The sequence below is a fragment of the Hemicordylus capensis genome, chromosome 7, assembly GCF_027244095.1.
Source record: "Hemicordylus capensis ecotype Gifberg chromosome 7, rHemCap1.1.pri, whole genome shotgun sequence".
NCBI classification, from domain to species: Eukaryota; Metazoa; Chordata; class Lepidosauria; order Squamata; family Cordylidae; genus Hemicordylus; species Hemicordylus capensis.
Window position 1 is genome coordinate 29,450,637 of NC_069663.1, and position 22,091 is coordinate 29,472,727.

At 61.0% G+C, this 22,091-nt stretch overlaps 1 protein-coding gene across 4 annotated transcripts in view; it reads left to right on the plus strand.

The window, feature by feature from the left end:
* Positions 1-22,091, plus strand: part of SPTBN4 (spectrin beta, non-erythrocytic 4) — a 51,840-nt gene that overhangs the window by 13,014 nt on the left and 16,735 nt on the right. For 2 of the 4 annotated variants that reach the window (XM_053267209.1, XM_053267210.1), the window contains exons 10-21: positions 3-120; positions 203-361; positions 493-795; positions 973-1,123; positions 1,362-2,244; positions 3,047-3,184; positions 4,214-4,594; positions 5,668-6,043; positions 10,489-10,691; positions 12,661-12,751; positions 14,877-15,050; positions 20,161-20,424. In XM_053267209.1, the coding sequence (XP_053123184.1) occupies positions 3-120; positions 203-361; positions 493-795; positions 973-1,123; positions 1,362-2,244; positions 3,047-3,184; positions 4,214-4,594; positions 5,668-6,043; positions 10,489-10,691; positions 12,661-12,751; positions 14,877-15,050; positions 20,161-20,424 (3,241 nt within the window). Of the gene's footprint in view, positions 1-2; positions 121-202; positions 362-492; positions 796-972; positions 1,124-1,361; positions 2,245-3,046; positions 3,185-4,213; positions 4,595-5,667; positions 6,044-10,488; positions 10,692-12,660; positions 12,752-14,480; positions 14,608-14,876; positions 15,051-20,160; positions 20,425-22,091 lie in introns of those variants that run through there. The other 2 variants (XM_053267212.1, XM_053267211.1) reach the window with 2 other exon arrangements.

Sequence of the window (22,091 nt, forward strand, 5' to 3'; positions counted from 1 at the left end):
AGGTTCCAGGAGAAGGGGAACCTGGAGGTCTTGCTCTTCTCCATCCAGAGCAAGCTGCGGGCCAACAACCGCAAGCTCTACGTCCCGAGGGAGGGGAGAAGCATCTCCGACATCAACAAGGTAGAGCCCGCGGGTGAGCAGCCGGGGGCAGCGGGGCCCGGGGCCGGCACCTGTGACTGCCTGGCGTCCCTCCTCTCCCTAGGCCTGGGCCCGGCTGGAGAAGGCCGAGCACGAGCGGGAGGTGGCCCTTCGCAACGAGCTGATCCGGCAGGAGAAGCTGGAGCTGCTGGCCCAGCGCTTCGACCACAAGGCCGTCATGCGGGAGACGTGGCTGAACGAGAACCAGCGGCTGGTCTCCCAGGTAGCGGGGCGGGAGGCTGCCCCTCGTGTGGGCCAGGCAGCGGGCACTCCTCAGCCCGCGTCTGGGCCTGGGCAAAGGCCGCCGCCGCCTCCCCCCCACGACTGGCTCCCTCCTTCCTCCCCTCCGGCCAGGACAACTTTGGCTACGACCTGCCGGCGGTGGAGGCCGCCATGAAGAAGCACGAGGCCATCGAGGCGGACATCTCCTCCTACCAGGAGCGCATCCAGGTGGTGGTGGAGCTGGCCCAGGAGATGGAGTCGGAGGGCTATTACGACAGCAAGCGGATCAACGCCCAGAAGCACAACATCCTCCGCCAGTGGGGCCTCCTGACGGACTTGGTGGGCGCCCGGCGCAGCCGGCTGGAGCAGAACCTGGCCCTCCAGAAGGTCTTCCAGGAGATGGTCTACATGATTGACTGGATGGACGGAATGCAGGTGGGAGGCGGCCGGGGGCAGCGGGAGGGGGCGGCCGCGATGAGCTGGGGGGGGGCTCGGGGGGGCGTGGCTCATGAGGCGGTGGCTGCCTCCCTCTGCTGCCACTGCTTGGTGCCGACAGAGCTGCAGAGGGCTCTGCCAGGCCCTCCATCCCTCCCTCTGCTCCCTTCCCGGCAGGCCCAGCTGGCATCCAAGGAGCTGGGCAAGCACCTCTCGGAGGTGGAGGACCTGCTGCAGAAACACAGCCTGCTGGAAGCCGACATCTCTGCCCAGAGCGAGAGAGTGCAGGCCCTCAACGCCGCTGCCCTCAAGTTCTCGGAGCTGGCCGGTAAGCAAGGAGCACCTCCGGCCTGCGCCTGCCTCGTGGGCCAACCGGTGCTGCCCGTGGCAAAGGCAGGAAGGAGCCGACCCTCGAGCCGCTTGTTCCTGGCCTGCTGGGCCACAGGGTGGTGCTTGGGCTGCAGGCGAGGCTCTCTCCCTCTCTCTCTCTCCCTCTCTCTGCGCATGCTTTGGGCACCACATGCCTCCTGCCAACCCTCACCCCACCCCACCCCCTTCTTCTGCAGGCTACCAGCCGTGTGACCCCCAGATCATCTGCAACCGGGTGAACCACGTCCAGAGCTGCCTGGAGCAGCTGCAGGAACTGGCCTCCAAGCGGCGCAAGGAGCTGGAGGCCTCCCGCCAGCTGTGGTCCTTCTTCCAGGAGATGGAGGAGGCCGAGGCCTGGGTGCGGGAGAAGGAGCGCATCCTCTCCTCCTCCTCCTCCTCGCAGAACTACGGCAAGGACCTCAGCAGCGTGGCCAAGCTGCTGAGCAAGCACAGCATCCTCCTGGGCGAGCTGGGTGGCCGCCGCTCCTTGCTGCAGAGCACCATGAAGCGAGGGGAGCAGACCCTCCTCCGGAAGCGCTCCGGCCCCGGCAGCATCCCGGAGAAGATCCGGGAGGTGCGGCTGCGCTGGAAGAAGCTGGAGGAGCTGGCGGCCTCCCACCTGCAGAAGCTGCAGGGGGCCCTGCGCTTCCACCAGTTCAGCGCGGACACGGACGACCTGGTGGCCTGGCTGCAGGACGCCTACCGCCTGGTCTCCAGCGACGACTTTGGCCACGACGAGCACTCCACCCAGTCGCTGGTCAAGAAGCACAAGCGGGTGGTGGAGGAGACCGACAAGCACCGGGCCGCCGTCCTGGCCCTCCGCAAGCAGCTGGCGGCCCTGGCCCCCGAGTACCACGAGCTCGTGGAGGTCCAGATCCGCATCGTGGAGGTGGAGCAGCTGTACGGGGAGGTGGCCGAGGTGGCCGTGCTGCGGCGCCAGTGGCTGCAGGACGCGCTGGCCGTCTACCGCATGTTCAGCGAGGTCAACGCCTGCGAGGTCTGGATCGACGAGAAGGAGCAGTGGCTGAACCGCATGGACGTGCCCCAGGAGCTGGAGGGCGCAGAGGTGGTGCAGCACAGGTGGGGGCCCAGCCGGGGGGCCGAGGAGAGCAGACCTCTGGGCCACCGAGCTCCGTGCGCTGCCTCTGCGGGCCGGCAGCAGACTCGGCCAGCCTGGGGCCCTCGAGAACCAGGGGTCCTGCCTGCCTGCCCAGCGGGGCTGGACTCCCTGAGCAAAGGGCCCTCCTGCAAGGCTGCTCCAGGGGACGCTCGGGCCGGCAGCAGCTCCCCACGGTCTCCTTCCCAGCCCTGCTGCCGCCTGAGATGCCGGGCCTGGGAGGGGCACCCCGGACCGCTCTGCGTGCAGAGCAGGTGTCCTCCTCCTGCCCCCTAGACTGTGGCCCGCCCTTGTGCCTCAACCCCCACCCCCGGGGCATCGTTAGAGAGTGCCCTGATGGACTCCGGGCTCGTAGCCTTTGGCCTGGGGGTGCTGGGGAAGGTGGCGGAGCCCCGGGGCCTCTCCTGGGAGGGGCCGAGGAGGGCGTCAGAGTCCCAGGACGCCTGGAGGGCACGCCGAGGTGTCTGTCGTGCCTGGATGAGGGCAGGAGTGGCTCGTCCAAGTGCCAGGAAGCCCCAGGGGCCGCTGGGCCTGCTTTGGCACCCCCTGGCCTCAGTGGCTCATGAGTGATGGAGGAGTGCAGCGGGGGGGGGGGGGCTGGGGCTGCTGCCGGGCCTCTGAGAAGCCTGGAGAACGTCTCTCGCTGCAGCCTGGTCTGCCAGGATTCTCCACGAGGAGGAGGAGGAGGAGGAGCCGCTGCCTTGGGTCTTGTGCCGCTGCTCTTCTCGGTCCTCCTCCCGCGACGGACTCTTGCTCTCCACCCAGGTTCGAAAGCCTTGACCAAGAGATGAACAGCCTGATGGGTCGGATCCTGGACGTCAACCAGATTGTGCAGCAGCTGGTCGAGGGAGGCCACCCCAGCTCCTCTGAAGTCCGGGCCTGCCAGGACCACCTCAACAGCAGGTATAGTGGAAGCCGCCCCTGAGGTCCTTTGCCCGGGGCAGGGAGGCAGTTCTGAGCATGTGCAGAGTGCGCTGCCCTCACCCCAGAGGGGCCGCAGCCAGCCCCCAGTGCCTGGAGTTAGGCTTTGGGGGCAGTGGGGCAGGGAGGTCCCGCTTTCTTAAGCACCGCTTCAGAAATCCGGCTCTGCCTGGTGGTTTCACGAGGGGTGCCGGCTCCAGCTGTGGGCTGCACGCACAGGGGGAGAACTGGCCCCATCTGCCCCGCCTGGCTCTTTCTGCTGCATCCGGACACAGTCTGGGGCCAGACAGGTCATCCCGGCGTGTCCTGGGGGGGGAGCGGAGTCCCTCGCGGGTCGGGTGAGGGCTGCCCTTGAGGCGTGGGAGGCGCCTCCGCGCTGACCAGTGGTCCCTGCCCAGCCCCAGCCAGGAGAAAGCCCACATGCCTCTTGGTCTGCGCTCCCAGGCGCCTCCAAATACGCCGTGGCCCGCTCAGCTGGCTGCTCTGGCCCTGGGGGGCTCGTTGTACTGTGAGGATAATGGCTGCTGCCCCCCTCCCCCTGTGCTGTTGGGCATGTCACAGCCTTGCCTTGTCCCCAAAGGGCATTTGGCACCCCGAGGGGAACCGTCTCCTTGTGTGAAGCCGGGCAGGGAGGGACGCAGCTGCAGCGGGCGGGGCGAGTGGGTTGTGGACGCGTGGCCTGCTCACGTCCACATATCCCCCCCAGCACATGTTTCTTGCTCTTTGTGAGCTGAAATGGAGCATGGATCCGAGGCCCCCCCCCCCAGCATAATGCAGCCTGTGCTGGATCCCTCCACCCAGTGCAGTGGATGCCGCCTTGCAGATGAGGCCTCGAAAGCCCCCTTGACCCACAGAAAGGGGTTCCTTGCGTGGCCAGCAGGGCAGAAGCAGTTGCTTTTCTTCAGGCTTCCCTTCCTGGCCCGCCAGAGGCCAGCAGTGGGTGAGGGGCTGCTGAGGCCCCTGGCCTGACACTCCCCCCCCCGCCCACCTTGCATCTTCCGGCCTGGCCAGGTGGAACCGGGTGGTGGAGCTGGTGGAGCAGAAGAAGGACCACCTCAGTGCCATCCTGAAGATCCAGAACTACCTGCTGGAGTGCAACGAGATCAAGTCCCAGATCCGAGAGAAGCGCAAGGCTGTCGAGTCCACCCAGTACAACAGCAGCGACCTGGGCAGCGTCCTCTCCCTCCAGCACCGCCTCTCCGCCATGGAGGCTGCCCTGTTGGTGCTGGAGCCCCGGCTGATTGAGCTGCAGCAGGAGGGGGAGCTCCTGGCCAACACCCACCCCGCGCAAGCCATGGAGATCTTGATGCAGTTCGAGGAGATCAGCGAGGAGTGGGAGGCCCTGAAGAGGGTCCTGCAGGGCTGCGAGGATTCCCTCACCGTGGCTAGCAGGTCAGCAGGGCAGGGGAGGGGAGGCCGAGGGGAGCGGCTGGCGGGAGCGAGCTGGTCGCAGGTCTGGCGGCTGAGGTCCCCCTGGCTGAATCCCGGAACCGGTGAAGCTGCCGCCTACTGAGTCAGGCTGTTGGCCCAGCCTTCTCTTTGACTCTCACCGGCAGCTCAGGCAGGAAGGCGTCCCCCGCTGCCAGAGATGCGGAGGACCCGGACTGGGACCGTGGGCAAGCCTGGCATGTGCTCTGCCCTGGAACTCTAGATCCGCCATCCCTGGATCCTTCCCCAACCTGGAAGGTGTTGACTCAGTGTGCGGCAGCTGTGAAGAAGGCCCCTTCTATGCTAGGGGTCCTTAGGAAGGGGGTTGAAAAGAAAAAAGGCTAATATTATAATGCCCTTATACAAATCTATGGTGCAGCCACATTTAGAGTACTGCATGCTGTTCTGGTCACTGTATCTTAAGAAGGATATTGTAGAATTGGAAGAGGTGCAGAAGAGGAAGAATTGGAAGAGGTGCAGCCAAAATGATCAGGGGCCGGGAGCACCTTCCTGATGAGGCTAGGCTACAGCATTGGAGGCTTTTTCGTTTGGAAAAGAGGTGACTAAGGGGAGACATGATTGAGGTTTATAAAGTTATGCATGGAGTGGAGAGGGTGGACACAGAGAAATTTCTCTCCCTCTCTCACAACACTAGAACCAGGGACCATCCCATGAAACTGAAGGTTGGGAAATTTAGGACTGACCAGAGGAAGGGCTTTTTCACACAGCGCATCATTGGAATTCTTTGCCAGGGGATGTGGTGATGGCCACCAGCTTGGATGGCTTTGAAAGGGGCCTCGACAGATTCATGGCGGAGAGGTCTATCAGTGGCTACTAGTCTGGGGGCTGTGGGCCACCTCCAGCCTCAGAGGCATCATGCCTCTCGATCCCAGTGGCAGGGGAGCAGCAGCAGCCGCAGCCGCAGCAGGAGAGAGGGCCTGCCCTCCGCTCTTGCCCGTGGGCTCCCCAGAGGCGTCTGGGGGGCCTGATCCGGCAGGACTTTTCTGAGGTTCTCATGGCGACCTCTCCCTCTGCAGGCTCCAGCAGTTCATCCAGGACCTGGACAGCTTCCTGACGTGGCTGGTGAAGACCCAGGCAGCAGCGGCCTCGGAAGAGCTGCCCAGGAACCTGCTGGAGGCCGAGCGGCTGCTGAGCCACCATGCCTCCCTCAAGGAGGAGATCAACCGCTACGAGGAGGACTACGCCAAGATCCAGGCGGTCAACGAGGTGCTGGCCCTGGAGGAGGCTGACCTGCCCTACCTCTCCCTCCAGCAGTGGCTGCAGAAGCTGGACGTCGGCTGGAACAAGCTCCTGGAGATGTGGGAGAACCGGCGGGAGGTGCTGGTCCAGGCACACATCTTCTTCCTCTTCGTGCGTGACGCCAAGCAGGCGGAAGTCTGTCTGTACAACCAGGTAAGACTCGCTGTGGCTGCCCAGATGCTCCAGCAGCCTGCGCCTGGGCACGGGAAACTCCATGCCAAGAAGAGGGGAGCGGCTGCCCTCGGCATCGATGGCTCCTGGCTGCATCTTCATTGCTCTTAGTATTTATTTATTTGATTCTATTTCTAGACTGCCCTTCCAAAAATGGCTCTTCCAAAAATTGGTTTACACAAAGAAATAATAAATAAATAAGATGGCTCCCTAAACAGAAACATAAGAGAGACTCCAGCAACAGCCACTGGAGGTCCTGTGCTGGGGGTGGAGAGGGCCAGTTACTCTCCCCCTGCTCAATAGTAGTCATCATTTATGCTGGTTTTACTTGCCCCCCCCCCGCCCCCGCATGAAGGCCCGGGAGGCCTCCCAAGCAGCCCCCGCCAGGAACTGGAAAACTCGTGCGCTGCCCCCACCCCCACCCCCACCCCGCCGCCAGCACCAGCTTCTGAGAATTCAGCAAGGCAGCAGCGGCTGGCCCTCACGCGTGGGGGGGGGGGCGCCAGAGGAGGCCCAGCTGCCTCTCCTTCCCCGAGCGCCGTTTGCTCCTCTCTCTCTTGCCCCACCCCAGCGTCAACGCGAGCCGGTGAGGGTTCGGGTTGCGTTGTAAGGAAGGTGGCGTTTCTTTTGGATTTTATTGCCTCACCACAGCCTGATCACGCCGCATCTGCGTTGCAAAGAAAAGGAAAGAAAAGCTGTATTTGTAGGAAGCTTGCCCCCTTACAACGGATCTCTACTACGGTTTGAATCCGGTGCCACAGATGGTTGCAGTTCACACGGTTTTTTGGGGGGTGCAAGGCTCGCAATCTGGAAAGCGCCCAGGCAGGGCGGGCGAGACTCCAAGCTGCAACCTGGGAGAGCTGCTGCCAGCCAGAGTCCTGAGCTAGACGGACCAAGAGCCTGACCTGGCGTCAGCCTGTGCCTTTGGTTTGGGAGCAGAGGTTTGAAGAAGGCGTGTGCAGAAATGGGGGGCTCCAGGGAAGGCCCCCGCTTCTCCACCCCGGAGTCTCAGTTCTGGCCGCCCAGCTCAGGAAGGGAAGTTCTCTCTCTGCCTCTCCCATCTTGGGATGGCTTTCCTCCACCTTTCCTCTGCGGCATCAGGAACTGGCATAGCAAGAAAGAAATGTCGACTCCTGTAGCGAAGACCTAGCATTCCTAGTAGGCTAGGGTTAATGCCTCAGTCAAAGCTCTTTCTGGGGAAATGTGGTGAATGGGTTCGGATTCATGTTCAGGGCCTCGTTTCCTCTGCTGCTTATGAGCACAATATTACTAATTAAATGTGATTTACGAATAGATAATTGCTAAAGGTTTCTTGCTAATTACTGGGGCTGTTCTCATGGCCTGAGACAGGCACTCCTGGTCGGCGGGGGTCGCGTGTTTGCAAAGATCAAGGTAGGGGGAGGGGGAGGGACTGGGGGAGCCCGGGGGGCCACCCCACATTCTGCCCCCAGCCTTTGATCGAGCTCCCGGCTCCCTCGTGGCCGCTCTCGCTCGATCTTTGCCAGCGCACGGCCACCGACCGGCTCTCCTCGCCTGGCTGCGTGCTTCTCCCCCCAGAACAGCCTCAGTGTTCAGGTCAGACAGTTTGTTGTGTTGGTAGTTCTCTGCCAGTTGCCTGCAGGACAGAGGGCTGGTTGTCCACTTTGAGGCTGCCAAGGAATCCCCCTCTTTGAAGTTCTCTTGTGCAGGCCCTGTTCACATGGACAGGAGTAACAAGGGCTCAGCTCCCGTTTATTTCAGTGAAGTTTGCGCGGCAGAAGAAGCCGGGAGATCACGGCCCGGAGTTGCTAAAACGGTTAGGAGGTAGCTAGCTTTGTAGCACACAGGCATTCAACAGGCGAGTGCCCTTTCTGTGGCTCTTCCAAGGTAATAATTCTCATTTCAGTTACATATCAGTTTGCAAAAAGTCCTTCAGGTGACAAGTCTGGTCTCTTTAGCAAAGTTTGCAAGCCCAAGAGATTACACATGGATGATCAGGAAAGAGAAGAGACTTCTCAGGGACCAAGTGAGGTGCATGGACTGAGAATCCAGTCCAGGAGCCACGGCTAATGGCCGGGTGCTGCTCTCGCCTGCCCGTGTGGTGGTCCAGTCCTGGCCATGGAGGAGGAGACGGCGGCCTTGGGGCCCAGCGGGGCTGCCTGCTTCCATCCTCCATGCTCCTTTCCCTTGGGCCTGGGCGGCTTCACACAGCCGCCCGGAAGTGTGAGCCTTGTTATTCCACCTTGGCAGACACCAAAGGGTTGAAGGAGAGTTTGTGCGCCTCCGGTGGCTGGCTGCACTTGGACCCACACCCCATTAAGTCAGTTTGGCCCGTGCTTTCTAGCTGGGGCTTAATTCTGAGCCAGTGCTGAATGCCATGAGTTGGTCCAGCATGGCTGGAAGCCAGAGCAACGGAGAGAGCTCTTCTGTGCTTGTGGCCCCCAGCAAATGGCCACGGCCTGCCCCACTCCACCGCCGCCCCCCTCTGGGACTAAGAGGCGAGTGCTCCGAGCAGACCCCCCCCCCGACCCCTGGCTCCGCCGGCAGCCCTGCTTGCACTTGGTCAGCCTTGGGCCTCCACTCCCCACGAGGCAGCACAGTGGATCTGCGGCCTGGCGGGGTGGCTGTCCTGTGCCTTGAGCCCCGAAGGCGGCTCGTCAAAGGCTCCGGGAGCCCTTAGCCAATTAAAGGGGCTTTTCCCAGTCTATTAGCTGCCTTGCTTTTAACCGGATAATAGACGCATTGACCAATTAAGATCCATATGGCAGCAGCTCAAGGCAGGAGCCGAGCCAGGACTGACACCGTCGACAGAGGCCAGATCGGAAACAGGGCAACCGGGCGGGCTAGGGGGGAAGCGGGAGGGTGTCCCGGTTTCCCCTCTGGCCAGAGGCTCCCTGCCAGCCTGTGCTCAGCCTCTGGGCCGGAGCCTCAGAGAAGGAGGCGCTGCTGCCTGCCGGGAGAGACGGGAAGGGCGTCCTCCTTGGCAGCCGGGCCCCCAGCGGGCCCGTTCCACAGGAATGTGTCCCTGTCCCGGCAGCCCCGCTGGGCCCCCGTTCTGGAAGGAGGCTAGGAGGGAGGTTGCCCAGCACTGGGCCTGCAGGGCAGAGAGGCTCTTCTGCCAGAGACCCACACATGGATCAGTGCCTCCCCCAGGGGCCGCCCTGTGTGGGGCTGGGTGGGTTGCTGGGCGTTTTTGTGCATGGCCATTCCCTGGAAAGCCACATCTGGGGGTTGCTGCTGCCCGGTTGGGGTCTCTTAACCCAGAGGCTTGCCTGAGCCAAACTGGCAGCTGCCCGGGAGGAATGTCGCCCCAGGTTGCTAGCTGGCCTTGGAGAGGCCGCTCCCCCATGGCATGCAGGGCTCTGGACGGAGGAGGAGGGCCCAGGGCCTGGAGCTGCTCCCTTTGCCAGGAAGGAGGCGGGAGGCTGGGAGACCTCTGGAGCATCCCCCAGCCCCCAATGGGCTCTTTGCCAAGCCCCGCCCCCAGCTGCGCTTCACTCCCCCTTTTCCGTGGGGGGGGGGAGGTTAAAGCTTCCCTGGGGCAAGGCAGGGGACAGCGAAGAGGCAGCCTCCAGGGGTGGGGAGGGATGCTCCCCCCTCCTCCCCCCCCCGGTCCTTCTCAACAGGCACTCTGGGTGAACTGCCTCCCCAGAGGTCCAGCTGCCCCTCTGAGGCTCGCAGGTTGATGGAAGCCCCTGCTTGTGTGGCCTGGAGCCCCCTTCCCCTCACCCCCTTGAGCCAGGACAGTTTCCCGAGGTGGTGGTGGCGGCACCCACAGCCTGTGGCAGCCAGCCTCAGGGTCCCACCGGAGTCTTCATGCTTGGAGCCCCCACCCGACTGGAGGGCTGACTCTTGGGCCACGCCCTGGGGTGCCCCCTCAGCCTCACACGCCCAGCCGTGGCTTTTCCACGCATCCCGACTTCTGTGCACATTCTTAGCGCGGGGGCAGAGAGAGAGCCGTCCCGCCACAAGTCGTCCACGTGTGTCCCCACAGCCCAGCCCTGCTTTTTAGGAAGTCAGGACAGCGCCATTAACCAGGAAGGTCCTCCATCCAAAGGGGAGGCCAGCCCAGGTGGAGACAGGGCCCTGTGGACTGAATCCCCCCCAAGAATGAGTGGAGAAGGGCTGGCAGTCCCGGAGTAAGCAGCCCCTCTGGAGTGGGCGATTTCCCCCGCTTGGTGGGCAGAATGGGTTGCAGACGGTGAGCCAGGGAGGAGCGGCCTCAGGATTGGGGCCCTCTTGCCAGCACTCCTGCCCCCCTCTCCCCCCCCCCGATGGAGCTGGGGCTTGCCTCTGTGCCTGGCTTGGCCAACAGCCCCCCTGCTGCTCCCCTTCCAAGCCCACACTGGTCCAGGAACTGGCGGCAGCAGCAGTAGCAGCAGCAGCAGCAGTAGGGTGTCTGCTGCTCCCCACTGACCTTCTGCTCCCGGCCGCCGCCCCTCTTGCAGGAGATGACCCTGGCCCAGGCCAAGCTGCCCACGACCGTGGAAGAGGCAGAGCAGGCCCTCAAGAAGCACAAGGACTTCACGACGACCATGGAGCTGCACCTGCAGAAGACCACCACGGCCCTCAAGGCTGGCGAGAGCCTCATCCGGCAGGGCAATGTCTATGGCCAGCGCGTGAGGGAGAAAATGCAGTTCCTCCAGGCAAAGTAAGGCGCCCAGGGCGGCGGGAGGTGGGGAGAGGAGAGGAATGCCCAGGCACTCTGCCTGCTGGGGTGATTTGGCAGCTCCAAGCGATCTGTGCGCCCACAGCCTGGCTGCGTGCAAGGGCGTGGGGCCGGGTGGCACTGGCCCAGCCCTCCCCCTCCCGCCAGCCCCTCTTCCTCAGCATCTCCGCCCCCCCCCCCACCTGCCCCACACGGCTGATGGCGCTGAGCTGTCCCTGCCGGTTGCTGCTCTCTCTGGGCCTCAGCCATGTCCCTGCGTCTGCAGCCCTGGCAGGCGCTCTCTCAGCAGCTCAGCTGGGGACAAGAATGTGGGGCACTCTGGGGGCCCTTCCGGGGCTTCACGGAAGCCAGTGGGCAGCCCCAAGCCTGTCCTGAAGACATGGCTCAGCCCTGAAAGAGCCGCCATAGGAACAAATGGAAGTATCAGAGCATGTGCAGAGTGCCATCGGCACGGAGGGCATCGCTTCTGTCTGCGTGGCTGGGATTGGTGGCAAGGTTCAGGGGGCTGCTCTGATTTAAGAAACTGCGCCTTTGGAGATCCTCTGCTTGGAGTTTCCCGGCAGGCTTCTGAGCCCGGCGGAGGCCCCTTCGAGAAAACCTTCCCGGCTAAAAGCCTTTCTGTCCGTGGCGCTGTGCCTGGCAGGCCTCGAACTGCAGGCCTCCCTTGGAGATGTGGGGCTGGAGGTTTCCAATTATGGGGAGGGGTGGGGGGCTTGGACTCCATTACATGCAGAACCAATTAAGGCATCCCTTCCCTCATTAACACAGTATCTGCCATCTCCCTTTGAAGTATTTCTTTGTGATGGACCAAGCGCTAATTTCGTTTGACGTTTTAATTGGTGTCAAATCTTTAATATATTTCTCTGCTCCAGACAGAGAAACCAGCTCAGCAGTGTGCTGTGTGCTGATTTTCGTGGGGGTGGGGTGGGGAACTGAATATTGGGATTTTTAAAAAATGTAACACCAGATGCTGCATTATCACGTTTGGCATTTTCTCTTCTCTTGCGGGGGGGGGGGGTGAGTCAGGCCTGCTCCTAATTACAGTCAGGCGAGCTGCTTGCCTCTGCTCAGCCTCACGATATTGGGGAGGGCTCCTTTCAGCCGTCGTCAGAGGATTCAAAACCAAAGGCTTTGAGCGCAGAGGCACTTTGGATTTCAGGCGCTGCACCCCGGACCAAACCAGGGCTAGAGCAGCGCTCTCGCTGGTGCCAGTGGCAGCCAGAGCCCCAAGGAAAGTGTGGGTCTAGCCCACGGCCAGAGCAGGGAGCTGGCGGCAGAGTCCAGCCCCCGGAGCAGCCTCCGGCCTCGGCCTCCTCATAATATCTGCATTCTGTCCAAAGCGTGTTATGGAAAACACACAAGCAGACAAATGATCCGTAGCCTCTTGGAGAGAGAAAGAGAGACGGATCCTTCCTTCTCCGAGGCGGAAGGAAACGCTTTGCAGAACAGTTGTTGCTCCGTGTGGTGATGAAAATGAGCCTTACGGCAGTTGTACTGCTAGATCAAAGCAAGTCATTCTGAATTCGGAGGTAAATTTTGAGGCGCTCCATGGTAACCTCTTGGAAGCACCTGGGCTCCTTTACGAATGGCCTCAGGCCTCCTGTCTGCCACTCAGCCTGTCCTTGTGAGAACAGGGAGCAATCTTATGTTTGGGCTACACAGTCCATGTGTAAGAACATGCCCTAAGAGGGTTTTGAATGCCCCAAGATTGACCCAGGTATGCATGGATGTGGTTGCATTGCGGGTCAGCTCTTAGCCCGGATAGCTAAACAGAGCCTCCATGTACAGAGGCAGCCTACCCTCAATGACACTGAGCGGTCCCTGTGCTACCATTAAGGAAGGTGTGTTGCTGCTGAGAGCAAGAGCAAGACTGAGTCTATGCCCAAGGGAGAGCTCACTTTTCTCCTCCCAGACGTGCGGCTGCCGCCTGAGCCCTCTGCTTCCTTTGCAGAAGCCAGCACAATCTGCAGCGGGCCCAAGACTGGAGGCAGCGCCTCAGTGACCACCTGGAGCTGCAGCGTTTCCTGCAGAACTGCCACGAGGTACGTCCTGAGGGGGAGACACTTCTGCCTTCTGCCCCAGGCCCTCTTCCGGGATGCACTGGCCAGCTGCAGCCATGCTTGCAGGGGGGCGGCCACAGGAGGTTAGCCAGCAGTTCCCGTGGAGAGCTTCGAGCCTGATCTCCCAGCCCCCTGGGCCTCCAGAGTCTCCGGGGGGGGGGATCCTTTGGCAAAGACTCGCCGGGATCTCTCTCCCTTGCACACTCGCCTTCGAGGCGCAGAGAGTGGGTTTGGGTTCTTTCTCGCCTGTGGAAGAGCATCCAAACATGTCCTCTAAAAGGGCATCATCTTCCAGGGGAAGCCTGAGGCCTGGTTTTGCTGAGGCTGGCCCCAGAGATGCCAGTGAGTGCTGGGGAGGGAGAGTGTGGACGGAATCAGGAGGAAGGCCCAGGAACAAGTGGGGGGGGGTTATCGGTGGGGAAACCCACCCCACCCCTTCATGGGAGTGCTGGCACCTTCTCTTCCTCCCCACATGGACCCTGGTGGCATTCTCTGCCATTCAGTCTCTATTTGCATTTCTCTGGCCTTACTGAGAATCCCCTCTCCATTGCTCCCTAATTAGGCTTGCTGTTCCTATGTGATGTTAATTAATTCTGCTGGGCAAGATTAATGGGAAAGTCCCCCTCCCCCCTCTGCTGCCCCCCCCCCCTTAATCATGTGCATTTGTGGGAAAGGCTTGGGAGCCCCAGGGTAGGGGGCTGGGCTCTCCCCTCTCCCAGCTGCCATCAGCTCCCAGGGGGGCTCCACCTGGGGGAGGCTCATCCCACCCCTCGGGCCTTGTCGGGAGTTGGTCTGGATTCTGCTGTTTGAGCTTTGAGTGGGGGGGGGGGTGAGCTCACTTCTCTGCCCCTCACTGCAGATGGTTCCAGTGGATTAACTTCCCGGAAGGCACTCACTTGTCCTCCCCTTGGAAACTAGAAAGCAGCAAGGCAAGGGGCTGCGGAGTGGGGGGGGGATCAGAGCCGGAGGCCCAGGCGGGTGCAGGGTGCTTTCCTCTGGTGGGGGCTGCACCTCTGCTAGCCTCCAGCACCCCCCTCCCACCGCACACCCTCCAGTCACAGGAGGACCCCCTTGCAAAGTTGGCAATAGCACCTGGGGGGGGCCCTGGGAGGCATCCATGTGGGGGCTGCCCTCCGGCAAAAAAGTGCTCTGGGGAGGGCCCAGTCCGCAGCCTCCTGCACCCCATCAAGAGGGGATCAGCAAAAGGAGACCGGGAAGGAGGCTGCGCGAAGGAGAGCCCGCAAAGGGCCCCAAAGGAGGGGAGATGGGGAGCCGGCCCCCTCCCCCGCTGACTGCAGGTCCCTGCGCAGGGCGGCGGGGAGGGGGCCATGGGCCTGGAGCAAAGGGGCTGCAGGGCGCTGGCGGAGGAGGAGGCCTCCCCGCCGCCGCCGCCGCCTATGGGGGGGGGTCTCTTTCCTCCCGGGAGTGCCCGCTGCCCCAGACCGGCCCCGGCTCCTCCTCCCCAGAGCGGGTGGGGTGGCGGTGGGGGCACAAGTCTCCTTTCCGCTTGGCTGCCGCTGTCCCCAAACGGCCCTTGTCCTGGCAGGACCCCCGACCGAGCAAGGAGGACCCAGGCGTCCGGGAGCCTGTCGGGAGGCCGAAGGGGGCGATTCGGGCGAAGCTGCCCACCCCCGCGCGGCCGCGAGGAGCCACTGCCAGGCGCCCGAGTCCCAGGCCGCAGCAGCAGGCCCTCCCCTCGCCGATTCAGCCGCCCCGTCCTCCCCCTCCCCTCCCCTCCCCGCCGCCATTCGGTGACGCGCTCCGAGAGGGGAGGGGGGAGCAGGGAAGGACGGCTCGGCTCGGCTCGCGGCGGCTGCGGCAGCATCCCGGGCAGGCAGGTCTGGGCCGGCCGGCTCGCGGGGGCTGCGGGGGCTGAGAAGGGCCGCGGGCAGAGCCCCCCCCCCCGCCCGAGGTCGCCCGACTGGCGGACGGGGAGGGGGCTCCGGGGCTCCGCGCGGGGAGGAAGGACCCGCGTTGGGGCGGGGGGGGGGGCCGGCCCGGCGGCGCAGCTGCTGGCGGGGGCGTGCTGGTGGATCCCCGCCTCGCCTGCGCTGACGGATCCCCGCCTCGCCTGCGCTGACGGCCTCCTCCGCCTCCCTCCCCGCAGCTCGATGGCTGGGTGGCCGAGAAGGAGCTGCTGATGGCCGGCGAGGCGCCCCGCGACCGGGACCACGCGCTGCAGCAGCCTCCGCCTCCGCGGGCGCCCAAGCGATGGCTCCGCCACCGCGCCTTCATGGCCGAGCTGGTCCAGAATAAGGAGTGGCTCCGCAAGATCGAGAAGGTACCCCCGGGCCGGCGGGCGGGCGGGCGGGCGAGGGAGGGCGGCCAGCGGCGGCGGTGGCGACGGCCTTTCAGCACCCTGGAGAGCGCAGCGGCTGCCAGGGCCCGGCGGGCGGGGGTCTCCTTGGCCGTGTGTATTGGCACGTGTGGCGGGGCCCACGGGGGGGGGGGGGGCATGTGCCCTGGGGCTTCCTGGACTCTGAATCCTGGCCTGCCTGGCTTGCCTGTGTTTGTGTGTGCCCCCTTTGCCCCACTTGAAAAGCGGGTCCAGCTCCCTCCTTGCCTTGGCTGGGCACTGGGTGGCTAATTCTGTGTCCTTCTGGTCGGCGGCCCATCTCCTGCCAGTGCCCAGGGCCCCTGCTGCCTGCCTGCCTGCCTGCCAGAGGGGCTTCACTCCCTGGCTGGCCCAGGGATGGAGCTCCCCTCTTCGCCCCAGGGGACACAGCACAGAGGCCAAAGAGGTGCCCAGAAGGGGGTTGGCTGAGGGCATCTGTGGCCAGCCCTGCGGAGAAGGCACTGCCAGATTCCTCACTTGAGCCAAGGTGCCCAGGCTGAATCCTGGCTGGAGATTGCAGTGGCACCCTCTGGCCTGGACCCGTGTTAAGTGAACTACACTCTGCACATGTACAGATATCCATTGGTCACTGGACTCGTTCTTGCTGAGGAGGTCAGCCTGTGTCTTGACAGCACCAGGGGATGACGGTGCCTGTGCCGGCATTGGCCCCTCGGTGCAAAAAGACCTTTAAAGATGGTCTCTGCACAGAAAACTGCCCTGTCCTGCAGGAGGTGGGGCTAGCTGGTTTCCTGTGTGGAGGAGCATCCAGTCACAGGCCCCCTGCCCTGCCTGCAGGACCAGAAGTGGCACGGCCCCCACCCCAAGACAGGCTGACCGTCTGCATGAGAACTGGGCCTAGGTGGCTGGACTTCACCGGTCAGGCCTCGCTCGCAGGAAGCTGCTGAGGGGCTGCACTGGGCCCCCTTGTCACTGTGGAGGCGGCTTGGCTTGGAGGGCTTCTGGGGCCCTTTTCTTCTCAGAGCTGAGCTCTCATCTGAGCCTCTTGCAGAATGGAGGGAGGCCCCATAACTCAGCGGGGGAGCCCTTGTCGGTCTTGCTTGAAGATGGTCCCAGGTTCAGGCCCAACCCTAACCGCCCCCCTGCAGAGCTGCTGCCAGTCAGAGCAGACAGTCCTGGGTGAGATGGAGCAATGGCCAGACTCAGGCGTCTTCACAGAGTCTCCCTCCCTTGTGGACTTGAGCACCTTCTGCATGTGTGCAAAAGGGCTCCTCTCGCTTCAGGCCTGGGTGCTAAGGCCTTCCAACGAAGCCTGATCCACATTCCCTCACGTACAGAAGCCGGGTCGGGGGCGGGGGGTTGTGGAGCGGGGCTTTCTTGGTGGCAGCCCCTACCTTGTGGACCTGGAAGAGCATCTGTGGCTGCTGCCCCTCTCTGGGCTTTGACCCTCTGCCAGCAGGCAAAAGCCTCTTGCTTTCAAAAGGCTTGCTGCCATTTCTGTTTTCCATGGAGAGGCGTTTGTAAACATCAGTGGTTGCGTTGCCAAGGTGGAAATGTAAATGTTGACGGTTTTAATGCTTTTTAATTTGTAAGTTGCTGTGAGTATATTTTTTTTGCAGAAAAGCAATGCATACATTAATGTCTGCATAAATAAGTGAGCTCCATCAGCATGGCGCTGGCAGGCAGGAGGGATGCTGGGACGCCTCCTGCATCAGTTGGGGCCTGCTGGGTATTTGGTGCTGGCCAGGTGCCATCCTGTGATCTCTCCCAGCAGCAGCAGCAGCAGACTGTGCGTACAGCCAGCTGGGGAGGTGCCCCCCCCCCCCCCCCAGTTCCCTGTTTCAGTTGCCAGAGGACAAAAGCAGCTCTTTTTAGCTATGGAAACCAGACATTTTACAAAAAGGGAAAAAAGCCAGCCAGTTGCATTTTCTCTGCAGAATTTGTCTTTATTTTCTAAATCTGATCAAAACAGTGTGCCGTATTTCCCCAAGGAAAATTCCAGGGCAGGCAGAGGCATTTCCAGGCCACGGCTGACCTAACAGGGTGTGGGGCTCCCTCACGGCCTCTCCTGCCCCGCAACTAACTGGAATGGGGCACAGTCCACCACTGGGAAGTTCTCCTGCACAATCCTCCTCAAAAAGAAGGGGAGCTGCTCAGGGGCACTTCAGTCTGGCCTTGTCAGCTGAGCCGGAAAAATGGCGCCTGGCTTGCTCCAGTCCAGGCCTAAGGCTGCCAGGTTGCCATGGAGACAGCCAGGCCTCCCTTGGGAGCCAGAGAGGGCATCCACCTTCCTCGGGGGAAGGCAACACTCACAGGGCCTCTTCAGTCAGGGGCTGTAGGGCCAGCTTGGGGGCAGGAAGGGTCCTCTGTGGACCATGCCCTCTTTCCTTTCCCTCCATGAGGGAAACACAGCATGAGATTGTGAAGCAGCATCTTAGCCGCACAAGTTGTGGGCCGTGCTGAGTCTGCACTTCATAACTGCGGCGGAATTGCTGCCTCGCGCACCGCTTGCCACCGCGTGTGGAGGACCCGCCCCACTGTGCTACCACTAGGTAGACCTTTGTGCTCTAGGCTGAGTCTGCCTTAACAGCTTTTCAAACTTCTGTTGCAAAAACAGACTTGGGTCGAGTGGGAAGGCCTATAGGAGTGAGGTAGAGTAAACAGAAGCTACAGTTTGCTTTGCAAATAGTTCAAGTTTAAATCAAAAGTTGCTTCACAAGTTTAGTACCAAGAACAAAAAACCAACAACCACCATCAACCAAAAGAGCCCAGGGAAGAAACAAAATGTGGTCAAAAAACCTGACTCTCCCGGAACCTCTCACTAAGCCCTTGATGATTGTTTTTAGTAACTCTGGCTTTTCCTACATTCAGCCTCAGGTTCTGTTCTTTTCTAGTTCTGTGTGATTTCAGCTCTGCAGAGAATACGGTGCTCTGCGAGTGATTTTTACAGCTTTGTGCCAGCAACCCCTCAGTTCTGTAGTCTCTCTCCAGACTCCAGCTTTTCCAGCTTTGGCCGCAACTTCAACTCTTTCCAACTCCAGCTTCAACTCTTGGACTCTCTGTTGGAGAGAGACAAGTTCCAACAATATGGATCACCCTATAAGTCCTGAATAGCCTCACAGATGTTCAGGGTCAGTTCCTGGCCTGTTGAGTCGCTAACCTCAGCATGTAACTCCTGGACCCTCTCCTTCAACTTTCCTCTCAGAGCTTCCCAACTCAACTAATTGGCTTCACTGAACAACCCTTCTCTATATACACAGATTTTGCTCCAACAGTTTTTTAAACAACCCATTCAGTGTAAATCAAGCTTCCCTTCCATCCAAACTGCCAGACTGATACTCCCAAAGTGCAACTAAGGTACAGCAGGCATGAACTAGTGACCCTGCCAGTTTTCTTCGCAAGGCAAGTTACACATACAATCCTATTTACAAAAAGAAGAGTTTTAGGAATATCAATGCAACAATACAAGGGCTTATTTACAGAACCAAGAGGTCTACCCTCGTTCCTCCACAACAACATATGATACAGAGAGGCTGTTCTCATGACCAACCTAACCCTGCCTGCCTGGACTGCCCCTGGCAAGGTTAGGCTGGTTGTGAGAAGCGGTGGGGTCCTCACGGATCCCCCCCCCGCCGCAGGCCTAACCCCCTTAATGAACCTGGCTTTAAGCTGAGGTAATGGTGCTCTTGCACCCTGAACCTGGCTGCTGGGTATCATGTGACACTTGGGACTGTGTGCAACCCGAGGAGTGACAGAGATGGGCACACTGAGTGCCGTCTGAAGGGGGAATCCCCAATTACGGGATGCCCGGAGGCCAGGACATGTTGGGGCCTGGATCCCTCTGCCCATGTGGGCACGCAGGAGGTGTGCCCAAGAGGACCTGCTTGGTCGTCTGTGGAGAAGATATGGTGAAGGCAGCCTTTGCCCCCCCCCCCATGCCCTCCCTGCCCACCCAGGACAATCATGTGAATCACCCTATACTGCCTCACCGATGTTCCGAGTCAACTCCTGGCCTGTTGAGTCAGTAACTTCAGTAGCCAAGATCCACAGGCTGATCCTTCCCAATGAATGAATGAATCTTTGTCTCTCCATGGGGATGGGATTCCTGCTCAAAAACTCAATTGCACCACTTTTAACAGAGGGAAGATCAGAGGTGATGACACAGACAAACTAGCGCCTCCTGAGTAGCCATGTTTTAAATCCACTGCTAATGTAATAGTTTTTATTTTGTTTGTTTCTGGCATTTATATACCGCTTTGCAGGTGAACCTCCCAACATGGCTTACATAAAAACATAAGTAAAGAACCATACAACAAGCAGCACGTTTTACGGCATTTTTACGTACTGAGGAAACACAGCTAGACACTTGGCGCACGTCTGGGATGGAGGGTGCAGCTTCCAGTCAACCCAAACCCCCCACACTTGTTTTGACAACCCCAAAACCATGAACCATTGTGCAGAGGACAACTGAAAGGAAAGAACCCACTGAGTCCTCCAAATCACTAAGTTTGTGGGCCAGAGTGGCTCTGGGACACCCGATTTGCAGGCCAGACGGCTACAGCTGCTGACCTCAGCGCCTTTCCCTGCAGCATAGCAATGTCAGGCAGCACTGCTGAGGGAAAGGAGCCCATGAGCTCCAGTCCTGTCTGAGAGACAATCATTGCCCCGTGGTCCAGTTTATCCCTGCTGCGCACTCTGTTTGTAGCTGCGATGTTGCATATGGTTGTGATCATGGCACAGTTCCAGCTACGTGCAGAAAAGCACAAGATATGCTATAGAATTCTGGCTCCAAATAATCTCCTTTTGGAGAGAAAAGAAAGCAAGTGCTTTCATGGCTGAAGTTCGGGAGGCAGTGCCTGGTGAGACCCCTCTGTGGGAGGGGCTGCTGAAGAAGCTCCCCAGGGCCAGAGGGGTCTCCTGGCCGCTCTCTGGGACCAGCAGAAGAACCAAAAGGGATGCCCCAAACAATCCCAAATAAAACCGCAACGTCAAGGGCACACCGTGACAGCCAGGAAGCCCCTCCTGGGGCCGGCTTGTGCTTGCCGCACAGGGGCTGCGGGTGCCGCTCTCTCTGACTGTCCATCCCCCCCCCCACCAGGAGGGTCAGCAGCTGATTGCGGAGAAGCCGGAGCTGGCCGAAATCGTGAGGAAGAAGCTGGGCGAGATCCGGCAGTGCTGGGCCGAGCTGGAGTCCACCACGCAGGCCAAAGCCCAGCAGCTCCTGGAGGCCACCAAGGCAGACCGTCTGGCGCAGAGCTACGCCGAGCTGGACAAGCGGCTGCTCCACATGGAGAGTCAGCTGCAGGCCGTGGACCCCGGGCCGGACCTGGCCAGTGTCAACAGCAACCTCAAGAAGCTCCAGGTGGGTCCTGCTGGGCAGGTGCATCGGGCGGGGGGGAGGAGCCTGCCGGGTCCAGACATTTGCCCTGGGGCGGGGGGGCGCTGGGAGGCAGAGTGACGAGGCAGGAGGCGCCAGGGAGCCGCCAGGAGCCAGCTCTGTGCTGGGACAGGAAGACCGGCTGCTGCTTGCCTGGGTTCTCTCCTCAGTCACATGCACACCACAGCTGTGCAGCCCTTGCTGTTTGGGATCCTATGTGTGCAGCCGGCCGGCCAGCCAGCCAGCAACCCCCTCCACAGCTCTTGCACTGGGGCTGATTCTCTGCCCCTCCCAGCTCCTCTCCCTTAGCAAGAGGGGGGGCCCTGGGCACTCTTGCCAAGCAGCTGGGGGGCCAAGAGCCACTCATGGGCTCCTCAAACGCCCCCCCCGGTCCCCACTCCTTAGGGAAAGGCAGACCTGGGAAGGGGGGAGGAGTGCAGCGGCCATGGCAATAGGCCCCCCACCACCGTGTGGAGACTGCGGGGGGGGGGTGTCTGGGAGTTGCCTCCATTGCAGTAGCAGCTCACCCTCACCAGCCAGGGGGGGTGCCCAAGGAGGCCGCACTGGCCGCAGGCTGGTCATTTGTCAGGTAGAGCTGCACAGTTACCTGGCAGGCCTCTGGCCTCTGTCAGCACCAGATGGAGCCAGCCCTTCGGCCCTGCAGGGGCCCATCATCCTGACGCAGGCAACAGAGGCGAGGCAAAGGCGCCGGAAGGGGCTCTCCCGCCCAGGAAGACCCCTTGCCCAGCACTTGCTCTCTCTTGGCGGGCCCTCTGTGTGTGTGTGTGTGTGTGTGTGTGTGTGTGGTGTGTGTGTGTGGAGCTGGACAAGGGAGGAGCAGAACTCCTGGCCCTGGGGGGCTCCCCACTTGCCGGCAGCTAGAGAAGGCGGCCCGTCTGCGATGGTGTCCTTACTGCAGTTGCTTTGGGAAGCTGCTTGGAGTGGCTTGTGCGGGGGGGGGGGGGGGAGCGCCCAGGCCACTTCCCTCCCACCCAGGCGGGAACATGTTTGGTTTTTTGTGTGTTGTTTGTTTGTTTGTTTGTTTGTTTGTTTGTTTTATTCAGTTTTTATACCGCCCTTCCGAAATGGCTCAGGGTGGTTTACAATTAAAAACAGAAACCATTAAAACCAATAACAATTAAAACAGAAATATAAATATGAACACCAATTAAAAACATCTTAAAAAACAATTAAACTATCAGAACAATTAAAACCCTGAAAACCAGGTTAGCATTAAAACAATTAAAACTAATTAAAACCCTGGAGAGGAGAGCGGGTCTTGTGGTAACAAGCATGACTTGTCCCCATAGCTAAGCAGGGTCTGCCCTGGTTGCATCTGAATGGGAGACTTGATGTCTGAGCCCTGGAAGATCTTCCCCTTTTGGGGATGGAGCCGCTCTGGGAAGAGCAGAAGGTTCCCAGTCCCCTCCCTGGCAGCATCTGCAATGACATAGGGCTGAGAGAGACTCCTGCCTGCACCCTTTTGGAGAAGCCGCTGCCAGTCTGGGTAGATAATACCGAGCGAGATGGACCGAGGGTCTGACTCACTCTATGGCCGCTTCCCAGGTTCCTATGTTCCCTGAAAGGCCAGGCCAAACAGATGGGTTTAAAGAGTTCAACTTGAGCAGGGCAGCCTGTGTCCTGGCCGTGGG